We start from the raw sequence: 26,279 nt of genomic DNA on the forward strand, positions 1-26,279 counted from the left end.
AAAGACAATCTGTGGGGAAAGAGAATTCTAGTTATTAGGAAATGGTATAATTAGCCTTACTGAGGACATATCACTTGCAGAAATAAAATAGAAATTTCAGGCCAAATTTGTTTCTCCCACAGAGAGATTTCTGAGCTACCTCACCATGTTCATCTCAGAGCACTTGCAACCAATCTTTGCAATACAATGTAATGCTTAGTCACAATGGGCTTACTAGGTGCACATGCTCAATTCAAATAAATTAGTCCTTTGGGATTTCAAGTAAATTAGTAAAACACTGAGATATAATTAGGCTTAAGTGACATAGTTCTGAAAAGCCACTGAAGTGTTTTAACTTATATCTGAGTCGACTTATTTCATACAAAGAAAGCGTCTTCTCTTTCCTTCCAGATCTATCATTTTTTATAGATGACTTTTCCTTTAGCTATAACGTATTCAATTAATTCATGATGGCCTCCAAACTGGTAAATCAAATGTTCCCATCTAGAAAGAAATCAAAGTGTCTTCAGTGCATATAAATCACAACATCACTGTCAGTAAATGCTAACTTAAAATGAATTCTCTAAAAATTAATGTATATTAGTCACTGGTATTTGGGCTCTTTCACTCTCTCTCTCTCTGTCTCTCTCTCCTCTCTTTCTTTCCCCCCCTTTGTGTGTGTGTGGGGGGGTGTGCATGTGTGTGGGGGTGTGTGCTTGGATATATAAGCACATGTGCATGGGATATGCCTGCCCATGTGTTGGGGTGCACATGGAGGCCAGAGGTCCACAGTAGAGTCTCTCTCAATCATGTTCCACCTTTTTTGTTTGAAACAGGGTCTCTCATTGAACCTGGAGCTCTCCGCCCCAATTTGACTAGATTGGCTGGCCAGCAAGCCCTAGCGATCTTCCTGTCTCTGCCTCCCAGTGCTGGAATCACAGGCATATCCTGTCAAGCCTGGCTTTCCACATGGGTGCTGGGATCAATCTTTGGTCCTCATGCATGTGCAGCAAGTGCTTAATCAGCTGAACCATCTCTCTAGCCCCTGGACTTTTAAAAAAAAATAGTGTATAACCAAAAAAGGAAAATATTTAAAAATATTATTTGAGCATTTCATCTTAAATGTTTATATAAGATGTACAAATGGTATGAGAACATTATCTTCAATGGAGCAAGTAGGTTCTTCCATGAAGAGTAGAATTACGGGCTACTCTCCTCTGCTGAATATGGGCCCAAGGGCTTTGACAGACTCCTGAAGGTCAAAGAGACAGGATTTACAACTTTCAGATTTAGAACACTAGGACCAACTTGTGGCATTGGAGGCCTGGGTGGCAGCAGACCATAGGTGAGCAATAAGAACCCAGGAACAGAGAAAGAATGAGTCGGAACCAGAGCTGGGAGCAAGCAGGTTAGGAGCAAGCACAAAACCAAACACACACACCGCATGCCAAAGGGGATAAGATCAAAGTCCAGGTAAACAGATCAGGAATTAGAAACCTACAAAAGATGTAGGGCAGGCGAAGAGACCTGAAAACTTGGTTTATTGTAGAGTTTAAGATCTCAAGGTAGACTTTCTGGTTAGAAGGGGGTAAAAATCAGTGCTGGAGAGATGGCTCCACGGTTAAGAGCACTGGCTGCTCTTGTAGAGGACCCGAGTTCAGTTCCCAGCACCCACATGGCAGTTAACAATTGTCTGTAACTCCAGTTCCAGGGGATCTGATGCCCTATTCTGACCTCCTCAGACACTGCATGACATGGGTGCACTTACATGCATGCAGACAATACATGCATACACATAAAATTAAAAAAATGTTTTAGGAAAAAAGAGAAAGGGGTAAAAATCAAGGCATCTGGGTAATTTGGGAGTCTATATAGAGTCTGATACTTCCTAAAAACAAATGGAAAAGAGATCTAAACCTTATCTATATTGGCATCAAATAAAACAGCTAATAGTTAGCTATTATTAGTCATTATTAGCTTGAGAGAACACTCACCTGGATGCACTGATGATAATGAGGTCCCCCTGTTTGCCAACTTCCAAAGATCCATGTATGTGAGATTTTCCTAATGCATAAGCTGCATTGATGGTGGCAGCAGCCAAGGCCTCTGGCATGGACAGTCTCATGTTCACACAGGCCAGGTGCATGACCATTGGCTTGAGGCAAGAAGAGAAAGCATTGACAGAGCAGCAGCTCCTAGTTAGGATGCCTCTCCACACAGCACAAGTAAAGATAATTCCATGTATATCTGGAAGGGTTCGGGATATAGCTCAGTGGCAGTTTGTGTGCAGCATGCACGAGGCCCTGGGCTTAATCCCACTGTCCTTCCACAAAAATATACAGGTAGAATTTGCTAAGTTGTGATGGGAAAATGTAAATTTACACATAACGGTCCTTAGGTTTTGGAAAGATTCCTTTATTATTTAATGATACTGTATATTTAATATTTATAATTTTTCAAGATCTCTTACTGTGTAAGAAGCTTACCCATGACCCTTACTGATTGAAGCCGTACTGAGTTTCTGCTATGCACTAGAGAAGGAAAATGGCTTATCCTAAAACCATAATACTCCAGGCTAAATCAGAAAATAATTTGGATGAAGCCTGTCTCCTCTCTTCAGCCTGGAGGCGTTTGTGTGCAGAAAGATCCAATTATGCCTATCTGTGCCTTGCTCTTTTTCTTGTTTCTCAGGGAAATATTTTTCAATTTCTTTTTATAGGTTCTCACTGCTAATGATTTTTTTACATTATTTATATGCTTGGTAGCTACTCTATTTCACTCAGAAAAACACCTGAAACATAATTACCATTGAAAAGCAATACGCGTTGGGGTTGAAATCGCTACCCAGGGCAACAATCACTCCTTCATCTAACATCTTCCTGGCTCGAGGCTGCTGTAGCCTAAAAGGAGGAAAAATAAGGTGTCAGTCTCAAGTGGGAACATTGGAAGAACAGATGCAAGAACAGAGGAGAACTTGAGACACCTGAGGCCCTCGTGTCCTGGAAGAGGAGAGTGGCAGAGTTGGGAAAAGCAGCCCTGAGATTCTTGACTTTTATCATTCCACCTTTGGAATTGCTTAGCTGATATTTGTTATTTATGATCATTTATTTTGGCAATCTTTATGTATATGTGACATTCTTGGTAAAGAAAAAATATAATTTACAAATTATTCATTCATTAAATGAATAAACATGTCTAATAAAATCTACTACACTTCTGTGACTTCCAAATAAAATAATCAATGAAGTTAGAAAATGCTATTTTTATTAATTTACATCCCCCCCCCTTAACCTTTTTTATTTCAAACTTTTGGGGTAAGGGATCAGGTCCTTCTAAAAAGGCCCAACAATTTCCTATATAAAATGTGTGTTAGGCAAGTTGGTATATGCCTTTAATCCCAGCACTCAGGAAACAGAGGCAGGTAAAGCTCTCTGAGATTGAGGCCAGCCTGGTCTACATAGCACGTTCCAGACCAGCTGGGGCTACAGGGAGAGCCTGTCTCAAAAAAAATGTTTGTGTATCTTCCTGGGTTAGCCGTCTCTACGAGGGCATACTTATGATAAAGAGCCAGGCACATTGGTACACACCTGTAATCCCAGCACTTCAGATGTGAAGGCAGGAAGACCAGAAGCTTGCAGTTATTCTCACCTACATAACAAGTTTGAGGTCAGCCTGGCCTACGTGAGATCCTATCTCAAAAAACCACCACAACAAAAGTTATGCTAAAGATAAACTAAGCCAGGTACTAATTAAAGCAATGAAGACAGACTGAATTTAATAATAACGTTGTCACAGGGAAAAGAGTGTAGCATATACTCAACTTAGATCTGTGAGAAGGTAGCTAAGTATTTTAAAGGGAGAATTAGGGAGCAGAGAAAGGAAAGCATAGGGGAGTGGACTGAGGCTCAAGCTGCTGGGAAACAGAAATTTATAAAATATGGGAGGTACTGGTCACTGTGAGTTTGTTGGCTTTATTAATCAGCACTCCACTGGGGAAGATACAGCTTCTCTTACCTTTATGGCAGGAGGCAGGGGTGTAATTTACAGCAAGGCACCCACTTGGCTGGGTGTTGGGAGCTATTAGTATAAGCACAGCCATTATGTATATTGAGCTGTGGCAGGCTTGCTTGTTTACTTTATGATCTTTCACCTTGACTCAAGAGTTTGTGTGTTTTGCACACCAGCACCAAATTGTTCTGCCAAGTCAGGAGGAATGTGTTGGTAATTTAGGGAAGATGGTTAAATGGTGGAATTCACAAGTATTTGACTGTTCCTTGACCCTCAGATGAAGGTGGAAAAAAACAGCTGTTGAAGCTAATCGAGCTAAGCATATGGTGGCTGTCTGATGTTCTACTGTATAAAAAGGCTGAGCTAAAATAACCCGGGGCTGCAGTCTCTACTGACAGTCCTCCCAAGTATCTTTCTCTGTCTCTTGTTTTTCTTTCATCCTCACTCCCCCTTTCAGGTGCTGTTCATCTCGGCCAGCTGGCTGGCACCGGCAGCTGGGAACAAGTTTTCTCCTTGAATACTTGCCTTTCAAAGAGTTACTTCTCTCTCTGGTCTTTTGGAAGGGGGAGGAGGAGTGGAAGAATTTATAATTGTAAGATTTTAAAAGTAACTGCTTAGAGAGAAGTCAAGGGCCTATCCACAGGTTTCAGATTGGAATAGCATATTCTTCTGCAGCAGTGAGCTTGGTGCCTGACTCAAAAAGTGACTGGGGCATCCTAGAGATAAACTTTTGAGCCCTTAGAAACTGTGCTAGTGCTTGTTCTAGGCTCTTAGCTGTGGGCAATGGGTGGGTGAAATGATTTGTGCTCAGTGAGGCCTAGTCCAGAAAAGGGCTCAGAGGACCCTGTCTAAAGTTTGATGAAGGAAAATCTCTGTAAGGTCTCTCTTCTGAGAAGGCTTCATGACCAGCCCTGTCCTCTGGGCTCCCACAGCACCCTGTTAGCCCTTGCAATGACTGAGGTGGCTTCATGATAGTCAGTGGACCTCTCCTCAGCCGTGGTGGAACACTGTGGCTTGCTGATTGCTAAAGGCAGCTCCTGAGAGTACCCCTGTCCCCTTCTCTTGAAACCCTACTCTGTCTCTAGCTTTGCACCCACTTGATTGGTTAGTGTCCTCACTGAGCTGCTTTTTTTTTAGGCATTTAGACTATTACATTCAAACTCCTGCAAAATCCAGCAGAAGTGAAGAGCTGTGAAGACTATTTTTTTTAACTAGAATTTGTTTGTTCCAGAACCCACCTTTGCTTCAGGTTAATTGATATGATTGCTTTTATGAACGAATAAATGAATGAATGAATGAATGAACGAATGACATGGTGGCATTCTAGGACTGAGCATGCTGAATGTGGCAAGAATAAGTTTATAGCTGTATTCAAAGTAGTTATAAAGTTCACGTGAGTTTGGCATCTGAGCGCCCCCCTCCATAAATTTTAAGAGCCTCGTTCCCTATCACTACACTACCTGACACTGCACTCCAATCACTGGGACACTTTTGGTTTTGTTTTCTTTCTTGTTTCGTGAAACAAAGTCTTACTATGTAGCTCAGAGTGGCTTTGAACTCTTTCTTAAAAATAAATAATTTATTGAGAATTTCATACATATAAGGTGTTTTGATCAAATCCATGCCCACTCCCTCCCCTTCAACTCCTCCCATATCTCCCTATCATTTTTCTGATAACTTCATGTACTCTTTCTTCTTCTTTGATTTATTTATTAATTTTTATGGGGCTTTTGGCTTCTCTAACATTCCCCTCTCCGAAGATGTAATCCTAAAATCTTTTAAGGATTAGATGCAACCTCCCAAATACTTTCGATATTTTTGGCCCTTTGAACAGAGTACATTGCTAAGAGACCCAAGGACATTTTGACTTTTAGCTAAGAAACTGGCTACTTTTCTTTGGCGTCTTTCCACCCTAACTGCCTAGCCAACTCCTACTTCCTATTCTTATCACACCATCCTCTGAAGAGGTTGCCCAAATTTCCAATAGGGAATCGGGATGCAGACCGCTCTGGCTTCTTCCATGCTGAACAGGGACGCAGGGTGAAGCAATTGGAGTACCCCTTTGAACTCTCTGTAGCCCAGGCCAGCCTCAAGCTCATGATGCTCTTGCCTCAGTCATCCTGGGAGATCACAGGCAGGCACCACCACACTTGGGTACCACTGAGTTTATCTTTTTGGACACTCACTCCAGAGTTTCTCATTATCCTGGTCTAGAATTTTTTTCCCCTCCTTGACATGCATCCAATCTACTAGACTCAGACCACACCTGACCCTGCTCTGTTCATTTACCTGGTCACCAAATCAGAGTGGAAGGTATTGCTGTCTGTGCATGTCTCCCCTTCCATACCCTTAGACAAGTTCCCCAAAGGATAATTCACCACTGCATCCCTAGTATCAGTCAGTGCCTGCCATAAATAGCTGTTCAATAAAGATTTGATGGAGAAAAAAGACTTTTTGAGACAGGGTCTCCTAGTTGCCCTAGCTGGCCTGGAACTCACTATGTAAACCAGGCTAGCCTTGAACTCAGAGATCTGCCTGCCTCTGCCTCCTGAGAGTTGGGATTAAAGGCAGGTGCCACCATGCCCAATGGAGGAAATTTTTAAAAAATTATAGCTGTTTTCACCACACCCAAATGCAGGAAGTTCTTAGTAGTTTCAATGGAAAAATACGGATTTACATACAGTGCTTAATAAAACTCTGTGGGTTATTGGTCAGAGGGAATAACGTGTGCCGCATGCTGGGAACTAAAGTTTTAGTGTTGTCCTTGACTCCTCTTTCCCTCAGTCCATATCAACTCCTTTGGGGGGAAAAATGTGTTAGCTCCACCTTAAACATATATCCAAATAATTTTTGTAGCCCCTAGTAAAGAATCCAAGGATACTTGTAGGACCACCCTAACTGCTTCTCCCAGTCCATCCCTGCCCCATCCATATCTATTTTTTCGATAGCCGCCAGAGGGTGGTGTTGAAAAAGTTCCAGTGGCCCCTTACAGACTTACAGTCTGCACTATGGCCTCAGATGCTCTTAAGTATGGCCCTCATTTGACACTCATCTCCTACTGACCCCCTCGGCCTCTCTAGCCTCATCCTTGCTCCCAAACACACCAAGTTCAATGCACTGCTGTACTGGTCATCTGTCTATCCAGAACATTCCTGTAAATATCCCCACTCCTTTCCCTAGATGTGGCTCACTTCCTCACATCTAGGTTTCTAGTCAAGAAGGCTTTTCCACTAACCTAAAAATCACAACCTCCTCCCACCAACACGCTCCACACTCTGGCCGTACTTTGATTTTGCTTTCACAGAGCCTAGCCTCACCAACATTTCATGGGTTCATCTGTTGCTTTCACTTGTCTGCCTCTACTCATAAGAATGTCAGCTCCTTCAGGACAAAGACTTCGTACCATCGTCGGGTTCCCTAGCACCTTGAAAACCTGGAAACTAGCAGGCCGTTGTACACCTGTTGACATATGAATGAATCTGCAGAGTTGATTCTTGTCCTGAGGCATTCTCAGTTTGAGTTGATCATTTGTAGGACCACTTTAAAACTGAGGGACAGTAAGCAAAGCAGAGACAGAGTGAGGGAATCTAGCAGCGCTTCCTTGTCCACAGGGGATATATCCCAAGATCTCCAAGGGATGCCTGAAACCTCAGACAGTACCAGACTGGATAGATACAATGTTTTCCTATACATACTGACCTATGATAAGGTTTAATTTATACATTTGGCATGCTGAGAGTAACAATAATATCTGATAATAAAATAAAATAATTATAACAATACACTGCAATAGAAATTATTTAAAAATGATCAGTTGTTTACCTCTGGGATTTCCCACTTAGCATTTTCATGCTGAAGTTGGCCTCCTGTAAGCAAAGCCACAGAGAGGAAAGCTTCAGCGAAAAGGGACTGTTGCAGCTTCCGCACAAATCATTCTGATGGCCTGCTCCCTCAGAACTACTTAGGTGGGGGAAAGCTGTTTCTATGTATATATCAAAACTTATTCCTTGAGTGGTAGAAAATAAACCAAATGAATAGTCATTGATGACTTAGATTAATGACTATTGATATGCATAAGAAAAGCAGTTGGGTGACTGGAGAGATGACTCAGTAATTAAGAGGACTGGCTGCTTTTGCAGAGAACCTGAGTTCGATTCCCAGAACCCACATGGCAGATAACAACCATCCATAACTCCAGTTCCAGTGGGTCAATGCCCTCTTCTGACCTCTGTGGGCATTGCTTGACACAGGTACACTTATATACATGCAGGCAATACACATAAAGATAAAATAAAAATAATAAAATATTAAAAAAGAAAAGCAGTTGGTCACACTAAACACAATTATTAGTGTTTCCTGGGTTGTAACCTGCATTGTGTCTACTATTTAAATTAAGAGAATATTAACCACAATAAAAGTATATATCATAAGTGCATAGGAAATCATACTAAACTATAGAAAGACATTTAAATACTCTTTTTTTCTTCTAAGTTACTCAAAACCTAGCCTTTTTCATCTTCATCTGGAAAGTTCTTTGTTGTGGAGGACTGTTCTCTGCATTGAGAGACGTTTGGCAGCATCCGTGGCCTCTATTTACCTGGTACCATTAGCATCGTGTATTTGTAACAACCAGAATTGTCTCCAGACATTGTCAAATGTCTCTCAGGAGACAAAAATCTCACCAGGGCAGAGAATCAGTGTCTTAAGTTTACAGCTGCAGAATTATCTCTCAAAAGACCATGGATGGTAGCCACACCTAGACCATGTGTCATAACCACACCTAGACTCAACCCCTTGAGGGTCAGATCACAAACTCAGCAATTGCCATGGAGGGAAACAGAAAGAATTAGAAAACCTTAGGTTCCCTACTTAGCACACTTAGACAGTAGTTATAGATATGAACCAAATGTATTCAATTCGTAGCAGGCCTAAGGCAAAAGCTCTGAAAAAAATTTTGTTTGTTTGTTTGAGACAGGGTCTTCCTGAAGCTTCAGCTGGCCTAGAGCTTGCTATGTAGACCAGGCTGACCTTGAACTCCCTGAGATTCGTTTGCCTCTGCCTCCCAAGTGCTGGGATTAAAGGCATGAGCCACCATGCTCAGCTAGCTCTGGAAAATTTTGCAGAACATATTTACACATCTCCTCACTTCTCTCACCCCAGAATTTGTGAGAATTCCAGTAGGTGACTCTTGTCACCTTGGAGTGACCATCATTACCAGCATCCTTGGAGAAAACACCTCAGTCAGATTCTGAGTGCTGCTAAATATCCTTAATGTCTTACATGTGTTTTTAAAAACCAACAGCCTATTTTACTATTTGCTAACTAAAAAAGTCATTCATGCTGGGGTTTTTTTAACTTGGAAATTTCAAAATCTAGGAAAGAAGAATAATAGAAAAGAAAGGAAGGAGGGAGGGAGGCAAGAAGGAAGGAAAGGAGGAAGGAAGGAGGAAGGAGGGAGGGAGGGAGGGAGGGAGGAGGGAGGAAGGAAGGAAGGAAAGAAGGAAGGAGGGAGGGAGGAAGGAAGGAGGAAGGAGGGAGGAGGGAGGGAGGGAGGAAGGAGGGAAGGAAGGAAGGAAGGAAGGAAGGAAGGAAAGAAAGAAGGAAGGAAGGAGGAAGGAGGGAGAGAGGAAGGAAGGAAGGAGGGAGGGAGGGAGAGAGAAAGGAAGGAAGGAAGGAAGGAGGAAGGAATGAGGAAGAAGAAAGGAAAGAAGGGAAGGAAGGAGGAAGGAAGGAAGGAGGAAGGAAGGAAGGAAGGAAGAAATAAAGTCATCACTTGTTAAGACTTTGAGTGTTCCCCTAAAGTTCATGTGTTGAAATGTAACCTGTACTAAGAAGGATTAAATATGTTACGAAGATGGAAACTTAACCCAACTATGATGTGTAGAGGTTGCGTCTTTGGGAAGTGATTAGGATTAGGTAGAGGCATTGGAGTTGAAATACAATGACTGAATTCTGGTGGGTTTATGAGAGGTAGGGAGGGAGGAAGGAAGGAAGAGGAGGAGGAGGGAGGGAGGAAGGAAGGAAGGAAGGAGGAGGAGGGAGGGAGGAAGGAGGGGGAAAGAAGGAAGGAAGCAGGGAGGGAGGAAGGAAGGAAGGAAAGAAGGAAGGAAAGGAATGAAAGAGGAAGGAAGGGGAAGGAAGGAAGGAATCCTCAGTAATCCTACTCTCAAAAGCAATTTCCATTTAAGTTCTTTCCCCTGGGGATTCATTTGTGAAAATCAATGCAGGGATCTAGGTTTCCACCGTCTGTATCCTTAGGGATTTGTAAGGGCAATAGAAAACTTTTTAGGCACCTCCAAAGTCTGTGTCCTCTCAGCTCATACTTGCTGCCCTGGTGTTGGGGGCAAGAAGCGACCTACCTCAGCATGTAAGCCGTGGTGGGTAAAAGGACAGCAGAACACCTGGCTGCTGCCATGGCAGCAATGCCTTCATCGCTCACTTCTTCCAGGTGGCTGACCGCCCGTGCTCCCAGTTCAGCCCCGAGCTAGACAGGATGGGCAGAGAGGGAAAGGTTTAACAAATGACAACTCAATAAAGTACCATGATACTGCTTTTCCCTACAAGAAGAAACAGCCTCCGATAGGAAGAGCTCAACTACCTCTGATGATCACAAGTCCCCAAATGGATACAGGGTTTGTAATGGACAGTAATCTGAAAATTAGCATGTTGGTGTTAAAACTAATCTTTTTAAAAAATTGACTTTATTCTTTTTAATTCTGTGGGTATGTGCATGTGAATGCCGGTTCCCACAGAAGCCTGAGGCATTGGATCCCCCTGGAGCTGCCATTATAGGCAGTTGTGAGCTGCCTGACGTGGGTGCTGGGAACAAATCTAAGGTCTTGGAGGAGCAACATGTGCTCTTAACCACTGAGTTATCTCTCCAGTCCCCTAAAACCAATTTTAAAGTGAGGTACGATGGCTCACATCTGTAATCCCAGCACTTGGGAGACTGAGGCAGGAGGACTGACTCGAGTTCAAGGCTATATAGTAAGTTCTGTATGGTTCAAAGCTTTAGTTCTTGGGCTATATAGTGAGTTCTAGGCCAGCCAAAAGACATACACACACATACACACACACACACACACACACACACAAACACACACGTGTGTGTGTGTATATGTATATATATGTATATATAGTGAGACCAGTTTTTAAAAAAATAAACAAATAAAAAACTAATTCTAAACACAAATGTTCAGATATTCTCTGAAACATAATTTCATGAATCTTGAATGATATTAGTAATAAAATCTAATTACTCTAGTATCATAAAAACATAATGAAGATAGGTGTTTTGGAATGCCAAAAATAAACTTCGAGGGCTGGAGAGATGGCTCAGTGGCTAAGAGTACTGGCTGCTCTTGCAGAGGACCTGGGTTCAATTCCCAGCACCCACATGGTGGCTAACGACTGTCTGTAACTCCAGTTCCAGGGGATCTGACACCCTCTTCTGACTTCCATGGGCATTGCATAACATGGGTGTATCTACATGGAGGCGTTACACTCACACACATGAAATAAACATAATAATAAAAAATATACTTTTAATAATTTGAAATTGTCAACTTGAACTTGATTTTAATTTGGATGAAAAGCTGGGCTTGATGGTCAGAAGCAAGCTGGGAGGAAGTGCTGCTAACGGTACTTCACCGAAGCATTGATTTCCAACAGGTCTCTTCTCAGCTCAGTCTGTCATGTATTTTATCCCTAACTGGATGAGTTTTCACACACACACACACACACACACACACACACACACACACACACAACACCACACACAAGCTAAAGGTCAGCATAATAAGCAGCCCATGAAAAAGAATACAGACTAGTGTTTGCTATTACACCATGGCCCAGGGAAGCTGCTATGCCCTAACCAGAGGGAAGTCCTCACCCCTTTATCAGCAGCTTGCCGCAGTCTGAAAGTGTTGGAGATTGAGTGTCTGGGAAGTCTGCCGGTCCACAGGACCATGTTCCTTAGGGGTTGTTTCTCTCTGACCTTGGAATCACCCTTGGTTTCCAAACTTGAGTTGCCTATTATGGGTATTGGGTTCTATTGATTTTCTTCACTTGTTGTTCTCTCTGATTAGTAGTAACTTGTTGACCTCACAGTTTGCCTTCATTAACAAAAATCAACAAACAATTGCTTACAAAAGGCTACCTGCACCCAGGCACTGTGATGTCCTCCAGGGATAAAGATGTCAAAGGTCTGGGTGCAATGCCCAATGTTTTTATAGTCCAGTAGGGCGCACAGAGGCGAGTTTAACCAGTGGGAAAAGGACAGGGAGAGGCCATAATGTATTCTTTAGGGGTTTAGGAAGGAGTCATAGAAAAATAGTAGGTAAGACAAAACATGGATGAGAGAATTGGCCAGATTAAAGAAACAGCATGTGCAAACCACAGGATGTTAAAAGTAGCTTATTGTGGCTGGTTTGTGGTAGAGAGGTAGAGGAGGTTAGAAAGTAGAGGAAAGAGAAGGGGCAGAGATAAAGAAGGACCGGATCCTGGAATGCATGCACAAAGGTTAGAATTTGTCCTCAGAGCAAGGCTTTCACTAGCTAAATTTAAACAATGGAAGGAATGGGTGGGATGTAGAGGTGGGAGGAAAGAGGCTAAAGGTGGGCAGTAAAGTGGAAGGAAGACTGGGTAGAAAGAAAACAATGCAGAAATCCCAGTGGAGCTGATGGTTTGAGCCACATAGTAATATGAGATAAAGATCTAGAGATAATTAACAGAACTGAGAGCACTTGGTCATTAGTTGACATGAAACAGAAAATTCAGAGCTCATAGAGAAACAATGAAAACCTTATCTTAAGAAGCAGCTTTTTGCTTGCCTAATAAAATGTCTGCTTGTTTAATTTCTGCTTCTGTAAACATGATTCCTGCTTAAAATTTCAGTTCACGGAGGTTAGAGACCCCTGTGGCCTCTGTGCCTGGCCCAAAGTCATGTAGGCAGGAATTCAAAACCACCAATGACAGTATGGGTCTGGACTGATGCTGTATTATCTATAAGTACTGTAAGAAACTCTAACCCGGTGCTCAGGCTTTGGAGATGACTCTCCTGAGTCTCTGCCAGGAGAAATAAAAGCTGTGATCCTCCTCTCAGTTCCTGGGGCCTGATTTGAAAGTGATGATTCCTGTAGCAGACATATGAGGAGGGCAGAGTCAAATTGATGCCCAAGTTTTTGACTTTGGCAACAGAAAAGGGATTGAGTCATTCACTAGGGCAAAAAAACGCATGAACAGATTTAAAAGTAACATTAAGACATTAAGCTGGATATATTAAACTTCAGACACAGGTAGAGTGTCTGCAACTATGCTTATATCCCAAAAGTATTTGTTTTATTAAGCTCTAGGACTTAGAGGAAAAATAGTAGACTCCTCATTGTCTTATTCGCTACTGAATTCTCAGTACCCGGAACAGAGCCCGACACACAGTGGACACTCAAACAATTGTTAAAAGGGTGCATAAATGAACCTCGGCAACAAGTACAGGCATGCAAATCATCCTGTGGTCACTGATAAACGACACCAACTTTGATCTGGATGCTGTCACAAGAAGGTCCTAAAGCTATATGTGAAACAACAGCACTCTGCTAGTGTGGTTCTGTGCACTGTGGAGGTTAATACTGATTATCAACTTTGACTAAATTTAGACTCACTTTGGAGACAAAACTCTGGATGTGTCTGTGACAGCCCTGCATGGAATATGGGAGATGCCATTTTACTGGAGGGGTTCCAAGTTAATAAAAGGAAAAAGTAAGCTGAGGACCAGCATTCATCCCTCTGCTTTATGACTGTGGATGCAATGAGACCAGCTGTCTCATGCTCCTGTGACCATGCCTTCTCCACCATGATGGACTGTATCTTCAAACCATGAGCCAAACTAAACGTTTCCTTCCTTTATTCACTTTCATCAAATATTTTTTTATAGAAACAGGAAAAGTAACTCGTACATGTGGCAACAAAATACATCATGAATTTAGTAGATGAAGTCATAGCGGTGCTTCTTTTTCTATTACCACCAGGAGATGATAATAAAAGAAATGATCATGCTGGGGTAGAACTTAGTGGTAGAGCATGTGCTTAGCAAGAGCAGGGCAGCAACAGCAAAGTAAAATGATCAGCAAACATAAAGTAAGTTGTGTGAGAGCATGTCTGTATGTGGATGCATGTTTGTGTTTGTGTGTATGCATATTTGTGTCTTGCGTATATGCAGGTATGCATGCACGTGTGTGTGTGTGTGTGTGTGTGTGTGTGTGTGTGTGTGTGTGTGTGTGTGTGTGTCTGTTTGCCTAGGCCAGAACACAACTTCAGATATTATTCCTTAGGCATCATCCACCTATTTGGATTTTGTCTTGCCCCTTCCTTCCTTCCTTCCTTCCTTCCTTCCTTCCTTCCTTCCTTCCTTCCTTCCTTCCTTCTCTTTCTCTCTCCTTCCTTTTTAAGACAGGTTCTCTCACTGATTGGAACTCACTGGCTAGGCTGGCTAGCTAGTGAGCCCCAAAGATCTGCCTTTCTTCACCTTCCCAGCAGTGGAATTGTAAGCACAGACCACCATGCCTGGTTTGTTTGTTTTTTTCTTTAACATAGGTTCTGGACATCAGACTTGGGTCTTTGTACTTGCAAAGCAAGCACTTTACTGAGCAAGCCATCTCACCAGCCCCTAAAGTGAATTTCTTTTTTAAAAATTTTATTATCTTGATTTTATGTATATGAATACACTGCCTACATGTAGGTAGGTGTACCTGTGTTGTGCAATGCCTGTGGAGGTCAGAAGAGGGCATTGGATCCCCTGGAACTGGAGTTACAGATGGTTATTAGCTGACATATGGGTGCTGGGAATTGAACTCAGTCCTCTTCAAGAGCAACCAATGCTCTTAACTGCCGAGCTATCTCTTCAGGTCCCTAAAGTAAGTTCCTAACAGAGATCATAGAGTCCTAGGTTCAACCAGACCAGTTTGCACATCGTTCAAACAAACTTCCCATTCTCTATCTTTTCAGAAAGCTTCTCCTAACTTTGAACAAATGGATTAAGTTCTCCTTAACATGAACTGCAGGAATAACTATTGACAAAGAAAAAAACAAAGGTCAGCCATACCTCAGCAGCCCTCATCGGGTGGAGTTCATCACCATGGAAGTTAATCTGTAGTCCGATCTCCTTTCCACTTTCAAGAATCCTTCTAGTGGAATCCAGATCAAAGACACCCTTCTCACAGAACACATCTATGTTGTCAACGTGGATTTCCCCACTTCTACCAAGTTCTCTCAGCTTTGGGAGGTGGTTACTGATGATGTCATCAGCAGCTTCAATGGCAGTTTTTCCTCTAGTGGGAAAAAAGGAGATTACTATGAACAAATACGCATACATACAACTTTATAGACTATGCATGCCCTTTAATATATAATATGTAATATTTAGTACATATACTTTATGTATTATGTAGATTATATATACATCAAAAATGTATATAGTTTAATAAAGAAAGGACAATCTGGCACCCTGAGCTTAAGCTTCAGAAAGGGAAGAAATCGAAACTAGAACGCAGGGACTTAACACTTGGGCCACACTTACACAGCAAAGGTAGCAATAAGATCTCTGTTTGCATGACCTTACACACAGAGATGCAAATAGCTTGGCTTCACTAGGCTGTGTGGCCTTTAGGGATGTCAGTAAGGCCTCTGGTTGCATAGTTGATGCTCCCTATGGAGGACATTTAGAGGACACCATCAATACCTGAACCATAGCTAGCAGGCTGCCTTTTCTTCCTCTCCTTCCACAAGTATTCTGGAAGCTTCTACCTAAAGCTTTCTGTCTTACCATCAGGAGTGGTGTAAGGAGAAGGAATCCTTGAAAAGCTCTTCTTGTTATCCATCAGGAAGGGCTAAACTTTCAAAGTCAAACAGGCATAGAACTCTCCCTCTTCCTGATTCCTTTCTTTGGACACATGATTTGGCTGTGATCTCAGCCTCAGCCTCAGTGAGGTTTAAGATACAGGTCTCAGAGCCTCCTGGTTGCTGAAGAAATTTTCTATAAAACTTCGGCCCTGTCTTTGGCAGAAGCAGACTCTCACCCAGCAAAACCATGTGGGTGGGTGGGTGGAGGTCGACCAAGAGAAGAAGGGCACTTAATTTATTCTTAATTCTCAAAGCAATTATGTAGACTAGGGTGTTATATAACTCTATATCAAATGTGTGGTTTTCATGTTCAAAACAGTTAAGCCATATTCTTAAAATCACCTGGCTAGCTAAGCTGTCTTTAAACCCAGGTTTCAATACTTATTAATAAAATACAAAAGAAGCAGGCTATCATATGCATGCCATTTGAAAACATCTACTTTTAGTAAACAGGCCATCTCCAAAGTCTCAGTGCAGTTTTAACTTCAGTAATTTAAAAAATATAAACACTTGTAGTAAAGATCACCGGAAATACCAAATGTTTATGTTTCTTTTCTATATATAAGTTATGTGAATTTTTAGTACTAATTTTTTAAAAAAATTTATTATTTTTATTTTATGTGTATGCATGTATTGCCTGCATGTAGGTAAGTGCATCTGTGTCATGCAATGCCAACAGAGGTCAGAAGAGGCTGTTGGATCCCCTGGGACTGGAGTTACAGTTGTCAGCTGCCACACGGGTGCTGGGATTTGAACCCGGGTCTTAGCCACTGAGCCATCTCTCCAGCCCTTTAGTACTAAATTTTAAGGTTAACTTTTTGGTTCCTCTGATTGAAGATAGCAAGTGAACACTGGCATAAAAAAATACATCATATTTCTTCATAAGAATGGAAGATAAAATCTGTACAGGCAGTTCAGGGCAGGGACCCTGAAAGCATCAATTCCAGAGACATTAATAACCCCTTCTAGTGAACAGCTTTGGAACTGGTTCTCTAGATTTTCATGGTGAAAACGGGTTACATCTATTCCCAATTTCAGTTCATCTCTGAAATGGTTTTAGGGCTACCTCCTCAGAGGGGGAATGACACAGCAGCAGTTAAGTCCCATTAGAGGGAGTTAGTTCCTTCTGGTCAAGAGGATGCAATCTCTGGCCTAGGTAGAGCCTAACATTCCAGTTGAGTGGGTCAATCACCTGGCCATGGACGCATTCTCCCTACAAAAAGTTTTAAGTAAAATGAAGACATTCATTTGTTAATTAGTGTGAGTTAGCCATTTCACAAGTATGGGTTTTTCCAAACAACATGCTATATGTGCAATTTTAAATAATCAAATAAAGTATATTCTAAACTTCATGTAAAAGAAATAGAAATGATTTAAGTTTCAAATAATGTATGCAGTGTAAATCTCTTGCACACATGTGCCTCAGCCATTAAGTTGAAGACTGCTTTAAGAGTTTGGAGATACCCATACTGTGGATATCTTTTAGATTTTTCAGGCCTGGACCCATGAGTCTTCCTGTCTAGAAATTCCAGAACAGAAAGGAATTTAGCACAGCTAAGCTGCAGATGTATAAGGATCAAGAATCCTCTGCATAAAGCCAAGCAGCAGAACTTTTTAGATAAAGGCAGAGGCAAAAAAAAAAAAAAAAAAATAGGACTGGAGAGATGGCTCAGCAGTTAAGGGCCAAGTTCAGTTTCTAGCACCCATTTTAGGAAGCTCACAACTATCTGAAACTCCAGCTCCTTGGAGTCTAATGCCCTCTTCTGGCCTCATATACACACATTAGACAAATAAATCTTTTTTAAAATTACAGTAATAAAATGAAAATACTTGCTATTGAGTAAACAGATGAACCAAAAACCCTTCTGAAGGCACCTAGTCTACACGATTTGATCTATCTCCTACAGGGATTAACTCGTCATTTCTACAGCGGTTTGTGCTAATTATGGAACATTATTCAAATTAGTATCTTAGTTTGAGAAGAGCCATTTCTCTATGTTAATGAAAAAAAGCTTGAAGTCTTTCATTCTTAAAGGACTAGAGAAACTGATGGAAGGTTCTAACTCCTTCCTAAAACCTCCTGGGCACCACGACTGGCTGCTAGAAGCAGATCTCTCGCTAAAGGCTTCTCTTGATGGTCTCCTGGCAAATGCTCAAAGTGCTGGTGGCTCCTCCCTCCAGAGAACGTGGCCCTGTCTCTATTCCCGAGGCCTGAGGGGCAGCCCAGCCCACCACTGGCATTACTTGGGCACTGAGTGGGCCCCGCAGTAAGTGGCAGAGAGGCTGAGGTGCAGCTCCCTCCGGGCACGCTCGATCACCCGCAGCATCTTGAGCTCTGTTTCCAGGTCCAGACCGTATCCACTCTTGCACTCCACCAGCGTGGTACCAGCCCTCATCATGCACTGCAACCGTTGCTGGAAAGATCGGAACAGCTCCTCCTCCGAGGCTCGGCGCGTTTGCTCCACCGTGAAGTTTATCCCTCCTCCGGCCTGGTGAATATCCATGTACGTGGCCCCTGCCAACTGAAAGCACGGCTCACTCAGGGAGGGTGCTAGACGGCTACAGAACTTACTTCCAAGGGTGATATTAAAAGATGCTTAAGGTGCAGCCAGGCCTGATGGTGCAGGCCTGTCTTGCCAGAAGCCAAAAGGTGGAGGCAGGAGGATCAGGCGCCCAAGGCCAGCTTCAGCTGTAATAGCCAGTTTGAGGCCAACTTGGGCTACATGATGAGTCCCCCCAGATAAATCAATCAATCAGTCAATCAAGCAAGCAAGCAAGCGACTGACAGACAACCAATCAATCAATGAAATTAGTTTAAGACGCACCAAGCTCAAACAAAATCTGAAAGGGGGCACATAGTCCTAAAGGACTTAAAAGCCCCCACCAGGTCGCAGGGGAGGGAGTGCCAAGGAGATACTTAAAGGGCAGAGACAACCGACAGTGGCAAATGCCTTTAATCCAGCACTTGGAAGGCAGAGGCAAGTGACCCTCTATGAGTTTGAGTCCAGCCTAGTCTACATAGCAAGTTCCAGGCCAGCTGGGGCTACAGGAAAACCCTGTCTCAAAAAGACCAAAAAGGAAAAAAAAAGTGGAGACAGAAGATATGGTGGATGAACAAGTGGACATCTCAGGGCAGCAGGCAGCAACAATTGATTAGTGCTCAGATACAGCAGTATTTCAAAATTTTAACAGTGAAGTCAGCCCCCATGCATAGCCAGCTAAATCTTGGCCCATCCTACAATCCACAGCATATTTGAAAAAACAAAGCTCAGGAACCCACAGCCGTTATTCAGATCTCTACTAAGACTAAGGGTCGCTTCTCTATCATTAGGACGTCAGAGTTTGGAGCCTAACCTTTGTCACTCAAGCAAATAGAGGCTCTTTCTATACATAGTCCCAGTAGTCACCAGTTGTCCTAGACAGCAGGAGTGTGGTTCAAACAAAGCATATGGGCCTGGGTCTTCCCACCAGAACCTGTCTGGGTCTGCCATCCTCAGCTGATCAACATCCTCCCTTCCCTGGATCTCACTTTTTCCATCATCTACAAAATGGTTGCATTGGACTAAAATTCTCTAAAGTCACTTTTGGCTCTGAAGTTCTATGATGTAATGAAATTTTCTTAAAAGCAGTTCTGATTTGTTGAAGAAAGCATGTGATATCTGAAGAAAAGGATTTTTCTTCTGTTTTCTAAAATAATACAATGTCACTGCTAAGATCCTCTCTTTTTTTTCTTAACAATATAACAATGGCTCTACTCAGGAGCTGGCTGTGCCTCATGAAACTAGTATGACATTTCATTGCTCTTCAGAAGTCTTATTTTAAAATAAGACATTTTATTTCGTGATTGATAATATATTTCTTCAAGTTCATCCCCAACGAACCCAATGAATGGTGATCCTCTATTTCTTTTTTGTTTTAATTTTTAATTTATTTTTATTTTATGTGCATGAGTGTTATGCCTGCATGTGTGTACATGTACCTATGTCATGCAGTGCCTGCAGAGGACAGAAGAGGGCATCAGATTCCCTGAAACTGGAGTTACAGATAGTTGTTAGCCACCATGTGGGTGCTAGGATTTGAACCACATCCTCTGCAAGAACAGCCAGTGCTCTTAACCATTGAGCCATCTCTCCAGCCCGTTTTAATTTTTTAAGAAATATTTTATTTATTATTCTTTATGTATATGAGTATATTGTCCACATATATGTAAGTGTACCCATGTCATACAATGCCCAAGGAGGCCAGAAGAGGGTGTTGGATTCCCCTAGAACTGGAGTTACAGCTGATTGTTAGCTGCCATGTGGGTGCTGGGAATTGAACCTGGGTCTTCTGCAGGAGTAGCCAGTGCTCTTAATCACTGAGCCATCTCTCTAGCCCCTCAAACTATTTCTTAGAACTTGTTCCAAGGCTACTACAAATAGTAGTGTGAAATGGAGGAAGGGAGGAGAAATCAGTAGGAAGTTGTTCAGCTCTGTTCTAAAAGGCTTCCATCATTCACCAAAAACCTTTTGAACTCTGTTCTGCTTAAACTGGCTATTAATTTTATGCACTATTTAAAGATTTGGGGAAGTTTCACTTGTTAGTTTTATTATAACTTGTTTTCAGTGTTTAGGCAAATAAAGGAATCTAATAAAAAGATATGTGGCCAAGGTTGAGTGCCTGTGAACTCTTCAGAAAGACTTTGTGCTTGTGCTTTATTTGACTTGCTGTCCTTCCTTGAAGTTACCTTCATTGCAAACTCGTGGACTCTTTCACCAGCCCATACGGGATGTGTGTGTGCATCCACCAAACCTGTAACCAAAGTTGAGAAACAGAAGGCGTTTAGATGCCAGGTTGATTGTATTGTACTGCTCTGAAGAAAACATGATGGTGGCCATCCAGCTTGGAGGAGGGTGGAAGTGCCAGATCTAGGAGGTTTAGTTGATCTAGAAGGTCCCAACAGAAGAGTGTAACTCAACACAACACAAATAGTCCTAAGAGATACACAGCTCCTTCGCTCAGTTGTTTATGTTCATCAAATAAGCTTTTAAGTCAGGTCAAAACCATGAACTGAGTAAAATCAAGAACTGTATCACCAAGGAATAATAATAATTCTCTCCAACTTTGAGAAGGAAACATAAGGAAGATGAAACTAGTTTCAAGAAATATTTTGATTAATGAGAAACTATAGAGCAATCGCTCATAAGTGGTTCTTAATATACTAAGTCAAAAACCCCTATTCATAATGTTTTCTATCATAATCTTCTTTCTATAACATTTCACTTTAACTTTGTCTCCTGTCCCCCAAAGGTAGAGGTGCAACCATTTTAGATGTCTACAGCAATTATCATATAATATAAAATACATATTAAAATAATTTATATAAATGGTTATAAAATATCAAATAAATAGAAAAGACCATATTTGTATAAAATGAAGTTTGTGAGACTTCCTAATAATAGATAATGTAATATAGATAATAAATACTGAAGAATATAATACATAGATAATGCTGGATAAAGAGTAATTCAAAAGATAATTAATTAGGAGACTGCTGCTGTTGTCAGTCACTAAGACATAAATGAACTGCAGTGAAATCTTGTGTGTACGAGAGAGAGGATTCTTTGCCTACCTACCATTGAGTCCTTTTCTTCAACCCGATATAAATTTAAAGTATTTCTGGTAAAAAGAGATAGCAACTGCCCACTTTCTCCCCTATACAATGGGTTGATAAAGTTCTTTCAATTGTTTTAGAATCTAAGCATGATCTAGGTGGCTTCTCTTCATTGGGTGAGCAGGAAGAATGGGGTGAATGGATGGGCTTGACTCCCTTATTTATCAACCTTGGCTGAGGTATTTCATCCCTAACCTCTGGTTTTCTAAGCTTTTACATGTAGTTGAAGACATCTACCTTACAGGAGAGTTATAAAGATTCAACATGAAATATAGTTGGTAAAGCAATTACACATTAAATAGCAGAACTGGACATAGGACCAGAATATTTTTGATTAGATCCTCATTTAAAACAGACTGCTAGTCTTCCTCTTTATATTCCCAGAGCAACTGTTAATACTCCTTTCCAGGTTTTATGGAAAAGATCCTCGGTACCTGGTAGGATGCATTTCCCAGAGCAGTCAATCCTTTCTTCAAAAGTTTCTTCAGAAAATTGTCTTTGGATAACATCAGCAGGACCAATAGCTTTTATAAACCCATCACTGAAGAAAAATTCAAAAAACAGTTACTAAGTTTGGGGAAAATTTTGTGAGAAGTTTAATGATTTAAGTATGCTTTTAGATACTTCAGATAATTCCCTCTTGAACCTGGATTTTTAGGAAAGCAATGGTAGTAGGGTGGACAAAAACCAAAACAAAACAAAAAACAAATCAATCCATGTGCAAAAGAGTTTCCTATTTTCCTCCCAAGGTTAGTATTCCCTTTTTCCAAGTACTAGAGCCTAAAATTATACCTGGATACATTATGTGATGGTTAGCTTTAAATATCAACTTGACACAATCCAGAATCACCTGGAAAAAGAGTCTCAATAAAACACTGTCTACATTGGCAGGGTCAGTGGGCATGTCTGTCAGGGTATTGTTTTAATTAAGTTAATTGATGTGGAAACTCCCAGCCCATTGTGGGCAGCACCATTCCCTAGGCAGGGTGGGGGGGGTGTCCTAGACTGTGTGACAGTGGAGAAACCAATTAATGCACACATAAGTGAACTGGCTCAGCAAACTTACCTAAGTTACTCCATTTTGTTCAGAGCCACCTTAGCAGCAACTTTGAGCCATACCAAAAGGAAAAGGGGGGCAACCTTGGGTCTGGGGAAATTTTCCTAATCATGAATCATGGAATGTGCTAATTCCAGACATTATACATCTGACTAACCAGCTTGTTTTTGCTTCTGTAATCCATTTGCTATCTTGGGTCATCTTGACACAGGGCATAAGACCACCCTTGTTATCCTGTTATTGTATGACCACCTAGAAGTCATTTACCTCGATTGCCTTATTATATTTATTATGGATAAAAAGTTGGCTAGTTTTAAGGTCACAAAGTTGATTGCCAAGTTATATGACTGTATCACTTGTCTGTATAATGATTGGTTGTTGATTAATAGAGCCAAAATTCTGTTATGTTGTACAAACCTGATTGGTTCACAAGTGCCCTGTTTTAATAATAATTCTGTAATCCTATAAAAACTCTGACCTGACAATCATCAGGGCTGCTTCTACTCCCAAGATAGAAAGCCCAGCTGGTCAAAAATTAAAATTTACCTTGCTACTTTTCTTAAAGTGGTGTTGGTGATTTTTTTGAGAATCCGTCCTATAACAAAGTAAGCAAGCATGCTTGCATTTATTTCTCTCTGCTCTTGCCTATGAATATGACAAGTTGATTCAACTCCTGCCACTTACTTCCCTGATATAATAAATTATAACCTGCAATTGTAAACTGAATAAATCCTTTTCTCCCCTAAGTTGCTTTTTGTCAGTATATTCTCTCACAGCAACAGATATGAAACTAGAATGCATGACTACTCAGCATAAAGACTATATTTCCCAAACTCCCATCAATTAATAATTTGTTATGGTTTGGATCTGGAATGCCCTCCATTTTGTTGTTGAAAGTTTGGGCCCCAGTACAACAGTGTTCAGAAGTAGGGCTTTGGAAAAATGATAGATCATGAGGGCTCTGGTCTCACCACTGGATTAATCCATTGATGGGTTCATAATTTGATGGATTATTGAAAGATGATGGAACATAGGAAGTGGGACATGATTGAGGAGTGTGGATTCTTGGGAGAATAGTGCTTGTGACTGTATCTTGTCCTGGCCTCTTTTTCCCCTCTGTTTCTGCTTTCTGACCACCATGAGATGGGCAGCTTGATCTGGTACACCCTCCCCACTGTGCATTCTGTCTCGTCAAAGGCCTAAGAGCAATGGAGCCAGCCAATCACTGACTGAAACCTCCAACAACATGAGAAAAAATAAATCTTTCCTTTCTTTAAGCTGATTGCCTCAAGCATTTTGCCACAGCAATGGAAAGCTAACATACCATGTGACTAAATTTTCACCAGTAGGATTGTTTTCACTCCCTTTTCTCACAGGTTGGAAAGTAGACATAACTAAGGTTGAGCAGCCAGCTTGGATCATGGAGTGACTGATCCCAACATCCGAACTAAAACCTGGAGAACTTCGACTCCTTGAAGTCGACAACCGCATAGTCCTGACTATAAGAAGGTCGGCCATGCATAGGATAGCAAAACAGAAGAAGCCTGGATGCTGAGAACTCCATCAATTAGCTCTGCATCCTGCTTCAGGACTCTTACAAAGGAGAAAATAGACTTCCAAGTTGTTTCAGCCACTGTTGATAGGGATCTTCTTTCCTTACTGAGAATTAGTGTTTCTGAATTGGAGATTCAGGGGCATGATCCAGAGGGCTGGAAAGCATTGTGAACAGCAAGACAGGATGCAGGATTTAGAGGTAGAATTAGGGGCTGGAGAGATGGCTTGGTGGTTAAGAACGCTGGTTGTCCTTGCAGAAGACCCGGGTTTGAATCCCAGCACCCACATGGCAGCTAACAACTGTCTGTAACTCTGGTTCCAGAGGATCCGACAGTCTCTTCTGTCCCCCGCAGGCATTGCATGACACGGGTGCACTTACCTACATTCAGGCAATACATGTATACACATAAAATAAAAATAAAATTTTAGAGTAGGATTGAAGTGCCTGGGTTTAACCAGAGTATAAGAATGACGGAACCAAAACTGGATGAAAACCATAGGAACTATGAATGGAAAAAATAATGACTGCAGGGAATTATGAGGAGGGCAAATTCAGGGACAGAGTAAGAAACTAAAATTTGAAATTTCACTTCTTACTCTGCAGAGAATCTGGTGGTAGAAAAGATCAACAGGGTTAGAAATTGACCTGTGAATACAGGTCACACATGATACTCTGGCTTAGGACTTTCTCTCCTCAGAAGCCTGTCCCACTTGGCATGCAGCTGAATTTACCAAAGCCACAGGGCAAATGATGTGACAAAGGTACTCTACGCAGAGTTGAGGATTGGCACTGCTTTAGGAGTGAGATTTTTATTTTAATGGGATCAGCTCTAACATGGAGAGCTCTGAGGGCATCAGGCCATCTGGGAGAAGGAGTTTGAGGATGCGGAGCCAGTCCTCGCCACATTAACCACACAGCTCTCTACTTTCTAAGACATGGACTCTCATTCACTGGTGGGTTTACCAGTATCATGTCTGAACAAAACATACATCCAAGGGTAGAGTTATTAAAGGAGAAGAGAAATAGTCTCCCCAAAGTGTTATAAGGTTTTTTTTTCTTATTCTTAACTAGCCATTAAACATAAAGATATCTAATAATGAGGTGGTGAGATTTCACTATTTACTACTAACAGGGAAAAGTAAAGTACAAAACAATATACATTCGTTCTTTTTCTTTAAAAGGGATTATGTTTAGCAACCAAATGTTAGCATCATTCACTGAATGCCCTGTTTGAGTGATTTTGTTGTTCAGCTGTATTTTTTCACTTTCTCTGAGATAAACATTTCACTTTTTTAAACAGAAAAAAACAAGGATGGAGCAGAACTATTATTTACCTTCCATTCAGAAACATTTAGAAAGAAAAAAATCTTTTTAGTTTTTATTTTGTTTGTTTGCTTTGTTTTTGAGACACGGTCTGATGTTCAAGTTCTGCATGTGTCCAAGGATGGCCTTGTGTACCCTTGCATCTCCAGAGTGCAGGGATTACAGGCCTGAGCCGTTATTTTTACTTTATGTGTTTGGGTGTTTTGCCTATATGTAAGTGCAGCCAGTGCACCCAAACCCATGCATTGGATTCCCTGGAACTGGAGTTACAGACTGTTGGTTGTTAGCCACTATGTGGGTGCTGGGAACTGAACCTGGGTCCTCTGTAAGAGCAGCCAATGCTCTTAACCGCTGAGCCATCTCTCTGGCCCTAATTGGCTTTTAAGAAGTAAAGTCCGTCTACAGAATCTTCTAGAAACAGTAAACCTGGAAAACCAAGCCTGGTACAGTGATGAGTCATCTATGAAAACAGTAATGAGGGTGGTTAAGAGGACGATGCTTCTTCCAGAGGCTCTGAGGGTGTTTTGTCAAAGTCCCCAGCGCCTACAGAGCGTGTAGCCAGTGAGCAGAAGCTGAGCCCCATATCCAAGCCCTCAGGTGGTCCCCACCAGTCTGTCCCCGGTGCGTACTCACGTGCCCAGCACCAGGCTGGCACCCTCCAGCACCGCCAGGCTGCGCAGCGCAGGCCCAGCCAGGTAACGCTCTCCGCGGGCGCACACCAGCACCACTTGCTGCGCGTTCTCCAGCAGAAGGTGGTGGCCGCTCGCCATGTCGCCGCGCGTCGCAGGTCTCTTGGGGCTGCGGGCTCC

The 26,279-nt window shown here is 41.8% G+C and overlaps 1 protein-coding gene across 4 annotated transcripts; it reads right to left on the reverse strand.

The window, feature by feature from the left end:
* On the reverse strand, positions 1-26,279 carry Amdhd1 (amidohydrolase domain containing 1). Of its 4 annotated transcripts, none has more exons than XM_029563088.1 (10): positions 26,104-26,277; positions 21,970-22,076; positions 20,609-20,673; positions 18,127-18,404; positions 15,086-15,311; positions 13,017-13,121; positions 10,347-10,471; positions 2,786-2,879; positions 1,974-2,134; positions 1-483 (listed from the first exon to the last, which is right to left on the reverse strand). In XM_029563088.1, the coding sequence occupies exons 1-10, from the start codon at positions 26,238-26,240 to the stop codon at positions 396-398; spliced, it is 1,386 nt and encodes a 461-aa protein (XP_029418948.1). In that variant the 5' UTR covers positions 26,241-26,277; the 3' UTR covers positions 1-395. The 4 variants fall into 4 exon arrangements, with proteins under 4 accessions (XP_029418948.1, XP_029418950.1, XP_008830288.1 ...); XM_029563089.1 differs by lacking the exon at positions 1-483 and adding an exon at positions 1,011-1,231 and having other exon boundaries at positions 26,104-26,279; XM_029563090.1 differs by lacking the exon at positions 1,974-2,134 and having other exon boundaries at positions 26,104-26,279.

Source organism: Nannospalax galili, unplaced genomic scaffold (genome assembly GCF_000622305.1).
Source record: "Nannospalax galili isolate Female #2095 unplaced genomic scaffold, S.galili_v1.0 scaffold734, whole genome shotgun sequence".
Lineage (NCBI taxonomy): Eukaryota > Metazoa > Chordata > Mammalia > Rodentia > Spalacidae > Nannospalax > Nannospalax galili.